We start from the raw sequence: 7,511 nt of genomic DNA, 5'->3' as shown, positions 1-7,511 counted from the left end.
TTAAATCAACTAGTTCAACTACTAAGCACTTACTATAAATAGAATAATGTAGTACTTACTAAAAATAAACAAGTTTACCTAGTTCTAACTAAGTCCATTAAACACTTTCTAAGTAGTACTAATTACTATAAAAGTTATCGGGGAGGGGGGTATATCGACAACGACATACCCGATAACAAAAATAAGAAGAGGAAGAAGAAGAAAAAAAAAGGAGAACAAGAAATAAATAAGAAGATGAAAAAGAAGAAAAAAAGAGGAGAAGAAGAAGGAATAATAGAGGAGAAGAAGAATCGGGACTAGTGCCCCCTTTTAGTCCCGGTTGATGCCACCAACCGGGACCAAAGGCCACTTTTCGGCAGCCCAAAGGGCGGGAAGCGAAGGCCATTGGTCCCGGTAGGTGGCACCAACCGGGACCAATTCCCCTCTTTAGTCCCGGTTGGTGCCACCAACCGGGACCAATGGCCTTGCGCTGGCGCGGTGGTGGGAGTTTACTCCCACCTCGCTAGTTGAGAGCGACCAGCATCTGTTTATAAGCTCCGCTGCCTCTTCCCTCTCGAACTCCTCTGAAATGCAGGCTTATGGCACTGGTAGAAAAAGGGCCTTTAGTCCCGGCCGGTCCACCTTTAGTCCCGGTTGGTAACACCAACCGGTACTAAAGGAAATTTCCTGATTTTTTTTTGAATTTTTTTTTGAATTTTTTTTATTTTCAAATTTCTGAATTATTTTAACCTCTAATCTCTAATCACCCCTCATCACTGCTCAATTTAATCTCTAATCACCCCTCATCATTCCAAATCATCTCACTTCCCGAACGGTCACCCATCCTCTCACTACTCCAGCCTGAGCACGCTTAACTTCCGGGTTCTATTCTCCCTCGTTTCCAAGTCTGCACTTGTTGTTTTCCTGACAATAGTAAGATGTCAATCCTATTAACCCTCAGGAATTTAGCTTGAGCATGAAGTCACATATTTCACTGTTTGAGTTTAAAACTATTGTTCTAAAAAACAATAATTTTTTAGTAACACTAATATTTTTGAATAAGTAGTTTCACCATTGTTTGACCACAGTTTGACCAGATTTGACCAAAATTCAAAAAAGGTGAAATAATTATTTAATAACACTAATATTCTTGAATAATTATTTAGTAACACTAATGCTTCTTGAATAAGTAGTTTGACCATAGTTTGACCAGATTTACTGAAAATTTAAAAAAACTGAAATTTGAGCATAACTTTTTTTTCCTTTTGGAATTTGAGGATTCTAGAAATTTGCAAACAGGCCGTAGGCGGTCTCCATCGGATGTAACTTTTTGAGTAGATGATTTTTCATATAAAAAACTTTTTCATCCGAGTTCGTATGCAAAAGTTATGCCCATTTTACAAATTCCAGAGAGATTTTGTAAATAAAATCGAAATTCATATTTGTAAATTTTCCCAACAACTAGACCACATATCACATGTGAAACTTATTTTCTTTTATTTTTTTGACATTTCCATCATTTTCTTTTATTTTTTTTAAAACTGAAAAGGCGATCCACAGGGGGGTATAGTTTGAAAATGGGACCTTTAGTACCGGTTCGTGGCACGAACCAGGACTAAAGGTCTCATCCCCATTAGTCCCGGTTTGTGTCTCAAACCGGGACTAAAGGTCTAATCTTTATTCCCGGTTTGTGGCACGAACCGGGACCAATGGTTGTGGGCCAGGAGCGAGGCCCATTAGTCCCGGTTCATCCCACCAACCGGGACCAAAAGGTCTAGATGAACCGGGACTAATGCCTTAGCCGCACGAACCGGGACCAATGCTCACATTAGTCCCGGTTCTAGACTGAACCGGGACTAATGGGCTGAGCCGGCCTGGACCATAGCCCTGTTTTCTACTAGTGTGGGCCTAATTGGACACTACAATGCCTGTGGGCCTACTGGGCCTCCTGCGGGCCTGAATCCTGGCCCATGCTTGGGTTTCTAGTCGTATTCAGGCCGTGCTGGTCCAGTAGGTGGCATTTTTTTCTTTTTTCTATTTATTTTTTCGTTTCTACTTAGAACTAAATACTTATAGTTTTTAGTGATTTCTTTTTTCTTTTAGGTCACAAAAATTATAAACTTTCTGTTAGTGCCATTAGTGTCAAATTTGAATAGTTAAAATTTGAATTCTTTGAAATTTGTGTGAATCTCAAGTTTGTGATTAACTTTACTAGTGCCATTATTTTTTCATTTCTACTTAGAACTAAATACTTATAGTTTTTTAGTGATTTCTTTTTTCTTTTAGGTCACAAAAAATAAAAACTTCTCTGTTAGTGCCATTAGTGTCAAATTAGAATAGTTAAAGTTTGAATTCTTTGAAATTTGTGTGAATCTCAAGTTTGTGATTAACTTTACTAGTGCCATTATTTTTTTCATTTCTACTTAGAACTAAATACTTATAGTTTATTAGTGATTTCTTTTTTCTTTTAGGTCACAAAAAATAAAAACTTCTCTGTTAGTGAACATAGATGCACTTATAGAGAAAATTACACATAAATTCATAATTCATTTCTATTTATGAATTTAGGTCCAATTTTCCTCTATAGGTGCATCTATTTTCACTTTGAGAGGAGCTCAACAACACAGAGAGGGACATGCTTATAAGCAGGTGTGGGCGCCCTTCGGTTGGCGAGGTGGGACTAAACTCTGGGTGCAACGAGGGCGGACCCTTTAGTCCCGGTTCGTTCCATGAACCGGGACTAAAGGGGAGCCTGTGGACCCGGTTCATCCACGAACCGGGACCAATGATGGTGGGCCAGGAGCCAGGCCCATTGGTCCCGGTTCATCACACCAACCAGGACCAAAAGGTCCAGACGAACCGGGACCAATGGCCCACGTGGCCCGGCCGGCCGCCTGGGCTCACGAACCGGGACCAATGCCCCCATTGGTCCCGGTTCTGGTCTGAACCGGGACTAATGGGCTGCCCCGGCCTGAACCTTAGCCCCCTTTTCTACTAGTGTAGCTCATAGACTCATTTCGCCTCGGAAAGCGTTATGTTACAGTAACATATTATGTTACCACAAGCTCCTATTTTCTCATTAAATACTTGCCACATAAACAAAATTGTCTTGGGATGTGTTAAGTTACTATCTAAGTTACCCCCACTATGGCTAGCCTTAGGATTTGGGGGCGTGGTGCCAGGGTTTTATAACCGGTGGTGATCAACTCGGGTGACGCGCGAACCACTTATGCATTACTTTGGAAGGTGAACAACTCCTCACTTATCCCGAGAGTTGCGCATCTTTATATTGAAGTAAAAGTAGGGAAGTGAGGCAAAGTTTCAAGAGATAAAAAATTATAAGTTAAGGAGTATATGATCAGGGGACTGTTAGATGATGTCTAATACCTTAAAACAGAAATTTTCATCTCAAATTTAACCTTTTGTTCCGTTGTCTTTTGATTGTGGAATCCTATTTTGTAGGGATCATATATGGAAGAAAAGAAAAGTTTGAATAGTTTATTTTACCTTTTTGTTTGTATATAGTGGAACCCAATTTTTTTATAGAATCGTGTGGAAGAAAAAAAATGGATAGTATTTTTTTTGCGAACTAAGTATAAATTTTGAAAACGAATAGCTGCCGACAGGGCGGCCCAACAATCCCCAGTACGATCAAAATTTCTGACCAATTCTTCGTATTGTTTGTTAGCATGAGATGGGTCAGCCCACAGGGCGGCCCAACAAAGGCCCTACTCTTGTTTATCCTTTTATCTCACCTCAAAAAAAAAGTTTATCCTTTTATCCAAAAACAAAAAAAAAACTGGTTTATCCAAATGGGGAACGGGTGCCAGTTTGTACCCAAGGCGGCTGCCGGCGGCCGGCGGCCGGCGACGCAGTCGAGCTCGCCCAGTTACCGCTCACATTCTCCGCCGGCTGGGCGAGCTCCTCGTCCTGCTCGCGTCTCATCGGGGCTCCCGCGGAAACTATCTGCTCTGGCGAGGGACTCCGGCGGAAGCTCTGCTGAGTAATCCCCTTTGCTCTTCTTTTGATTTCCGAACAAGAATGCTGAGTTTCTACCAGTAGTAAGTAATCATGGCAGTTCCTCTCCTTTTCTAGAATAAGCAGCCTATATGCGGACGCGGAGTATCTACACCCGAGCTCAAATGAGCTCGGGTGAACAGTAAAATCGAAAAACATTTTTAAAATGTTCAAAAAATTCTGAATTTTTTTTGTCGTGAACTTTGACAAATGTTCGAACTTCTTGCAAAATTTCATCTTCAGATCACATTCGTGGAAGGCGTGACAAAAAAAACAAAATCGATACTCTGAAAATGTTACTTTCAAAGCATTTTGGAGCACTGATTTTGTTTTTTTTTCACGCCTTGTACGAATGTGATCTGAAGACGAAATTTTGCAAGCAGTTGGAATATTTGTCAAGGTTTACCACAAAAATTTTAAAATTATTTTTCGATTTTACTGTTCACCCAAGCTCATTTGAGCTCGGGCTCAGAAAGGACTTTCCCCCTATATGCGCATCTCTATATTAGAAAGAGCTTACAGTAGTACTATCATTTATGGCGGAAAGTGGATAAAATCACATCAATGACTGGTTAAGATTCATATTAACACAGCATTGCCAGGAAATGGCTGCAAAATCCGGTGCCGTGTGTTTCTAATTAATAGAATTACAATATGGTAGTAAGATACAGATGCAGTGTTAGCGGTACTGCAAAATCCCATGTAGTTCAGTATGTAATCGAACATTGGCCAAGCTAGTGCCAAGGAATTACAGTTTACAACGCAGATGCGAGATAAGTTCCCTCAGGCGTGTAATGATACACACAAAAACACACACAATGCATGTTCATGTGTTCGTCGTGTTCTGTGGCATAGGACGAATGTCAGACGACACAAAGGGCTTGGGCGGAATATGCAGGTTCTGCAGCCTCCCAGTTAACATGTTTACCACCTTCGTCATCGACGGCCTATTCTTTGGGTTCCACTGGATGCACCACAGCCCCACAATACTCAGCTGTCTAATCTTGTCTTTGTCTTCTGCTGTCATTTCCAGAGTAAGCTCCCATTCCTGCCAAGATATCACTTTCTCGTAGATCCACTCAGGGAGGTATACCTCGTCCTGGATCTCAACACTTGGGTCTGAGTTCCTCCTTCCACTCACCATTTCCAACACCAGCATGCCAAAACTGTACACATCTGACTTGTATGACACCCCTCCAAAGTTCCGAGAGTATAGCTCCGGTGCGATGTATCCCATAGTGCCTCTTGCTGCAGTCAAGGTAACGATGCTTTGGTCCCTTGCACACAGCTTGGCAAGGCCAAAGTCTGAGATCTTTGGGTTGAAGTTGTAGTCCAGCAAGATGTTGTGTGGCTTGATGTCAAAGTGGAGAATTCGCTGGTTGCAACCTTGATGCAGATATTCTATCCCTCTGGCAATGCCTAAAGCAATACCTAGCATTTTGTTTGGTGCTAGGAGTTGTCGAGAAATGTTGGAAATATGTGTGAATATGTATTTCTCCAGTGACTCGTTAGGCATATATTCATAAATCAGAGCCCGTCTTGTTCCTTCAGAGCAAAAGCCCATGAGGCGGACGATATTTGCATGGTGGATTAGTCCAATGGTTGCAACTTCATTAATGAATTCCTCACCCTCTCCTGTAGAGCTCTCTAGCATCTTGACTGCTACAGGCACTCCATTAGGTAGTTCACCTTTGTATACACTTCCAAATCCACCCTGGCCGAGTTTATCCTTGAACCGTCTTGCTATCTTCTTAACTTCAGGGAAAGTGTACCTTGTGGGTTTCGATGTGCCATATGCCTTGAGAAACATTTCGACCTTCTTATTTATCTCTTCATTATACCTTGACTTTAAGGAGAGGTAGAGCGTTGCGGTTACCACCAATGAAAGAGCTATAAATGCAGCTACAGATGATGCTGCTGATTAAAAAGAAATGAAATTAGTGAGATGCATTCAGATAAGAAGTCATGGGTTCCTAGCGCTTATTGCAATGAGAAAACACAATAAGAATATCATTTAGAATGGGAAACAAATAAGAGTTGCATCATTACCTGCAATTGCGATAACATGCGTGCCTGCATGTAGGAAGAATATCATTAGTTTTGCCATGGCTTAATGTAGACAAAAACAGAAGAACTACTTCATTGCTTGTACAATGTATGTTTTGAACAACTAATTCCTGATTCTGAAACGAGTTCTCGATGGACATAGGGAGGACCTAAGATATATTGTAGCTTCTCCTGTTGGCTTCAGGTATATTGGACCTAAGATATACGGTGTTATATTGCTTAATGCATTACCTTGTTATCTTATAGCTCCACAGTTGTTTACTCATCTTCAGTTCTAGAAGACTAAAGCCATCCGAAAAATGGTCAATTAAGGTTTATCTCTTACTGTGTTTTGTGAGAATTTTACAAATTAGTCAAGTGTCACAAGGTTGCCCATATAATTTGGCACTTGCATCTCTTGACTAATTTTTTTGGGTGGGAATTTTCATGGATGTGAACCTAGAGACTGTATGTGCTTGAACAAGTTAACAATTTCTATGATTTGTGCTACAATTTTGTTTGCGAAATAATTTAACTATAGGTGAAACTCCTGTCAGGAGATTAAAAACAGTTTAACATCAGAATATAAGAGATTGACAAACTAGTAGATGGAGAAACAGAAAATCTGCAATGTTGTTCCAAAATAAATTGACAGGCCATAATGATTGGGATTTCAACTAGGGAAAGAAACAATACCATGGTGCTGGCAGAATGCTTGACGCCTTCGTGAGCTGAATCCACAGTGTCGACCTTCGTGTTCACACTGTTGGCAGACACGGGTAATGTTATTGAGGTGCCAAGTGAATGTTGTTTCACCAGAGTTGAGGACTGCATTTGCTTTTTCATTGAAGGTGAACTCATCTGTGTTTTGGCCATTTTTGTCATAGGTGAATGGTATGGAGATGCCTTTAGAAACGGCTATGCAGTCCCGTGGAAGGTCAGACATGTATGCGGAAGCTGATGCCAAATACCAGAATTGGCTAGCATTGTTACTGAGACAAGAGGCTGGGCCTACTATACTATATTGATCCACAGGAGTGAAATCTCTTGAACAACGTACCAGGGTCGTAACTTGTGATGATTGAGGTTGGTTGTACACATCAGTTGTCAAGTTTGTTGAGATGAGCTTCTGAAGAGGGCATTGTGTCGATGGTTTTACAACCGGGATGACGTTGATGACACGGTGCCTGTAATAGATCTCAGTAACTCTGCAGGAGCCAAGAACATGGTGATCCAGGATTGTGTCCTGCCCGGAGCATGATAACTGCATGCCAGGTGCGCCGCATGATGGAGGGTTGGTTGAAAGCCGGAAAGGGAACCGGATCTCTGGAGCTTGTTTGCTGCACCGATGCGATGAGCAATTCTTGAAGAAATCTTCATCATCTGATGCTCTGCCCACACAGGACTCATAGGCCAGAAGAGAGAGCAGCAGCAGCAGTGCGACAAGAAATTCAGGCAAGTCCATGAAG

General features: G+C 41.5%; 1 protein-coding gene across 2 annotated transcripts; it reads right to left on the bottom strand.

The window, feature by feature from the left end:
* Positions 1–4,543: 4,543 nt before the first annotated feature.
* LOC125542327 (rust resistance kinase Lr10) lies at positions 4,544–7,510 on the bottom strand. Of its 2 annotated transcripts, XM_087545911.1 has the most exons (4): positions 7,103–7,312; positions 6,739–6,805; positions 6,046–6,069; positions 4,544–5,910 (listed from the first exon to the last, which is right to left on the bottom strand). In XM_087545911.1, exons 1-4 carry the CDS (start codon positions 7,310–7,312, stop codon positions 4,823–4,825), a joined length of 1,389 nt encoding a protein of 462 aa, XP_087402037.1. In that variant the 3' UTR covers positions 4,544–4,822. The 2 variants fall into 2 exon arrangements, with proteins under 2 accessions (XP_087402037.1, XP_048561270.2); XM_048705313.2 differs by having other exon boundaries at positions 6,739–7,510.
* Between the last annotated feature and the right edge of the window lies 1 nt (position 7,511).

This window comes from Triticum urartu, chromosome 3A, assembly GCF_056163025.1.
Source record: "Triticum urartu cultivar PI428250 chromosome 3A, HENAU_Tu73, whole genome shotgun sequence".
Taxonomy (NCBI): domain Eukaryota; kingdom Viridiplantae; phylum Streptophyta; class Magnoliopsida; order Poales; family Poaceae; genus Triticum; species Triticum urartu.
This window is presented reverse-complemented; position numbering and strand designations above follow the sequence as displayed.

What these genes read in the sequence shown, in the direction of transcription:
- LOC125542327 (XM_048705313.2), bottom strand. Translation starts at nt 7,507, where the DNA reads ATGGACTTGCCTGAATTTCTTGTCGCACTGCTGCTGCTGCTCTCTCTT. An exon ending in AGCATTCTGCCAGCACCATG is followed by an intron (nt 6,070 to 6,738) that starts GTATTGTTTCTT and finishes TCCTACATGCAG; the next exon opens with GCACGCATGTTATCGCAATT. An exon ending in GCATGTTATCGCAATTGCAG is followed by an intron (nt 5,911 to 6,045) that starts GTAATGATGCAA and finishes TTTAATCAGCAG; the next exon opens with CATCATCTGTAGCTGCATTT.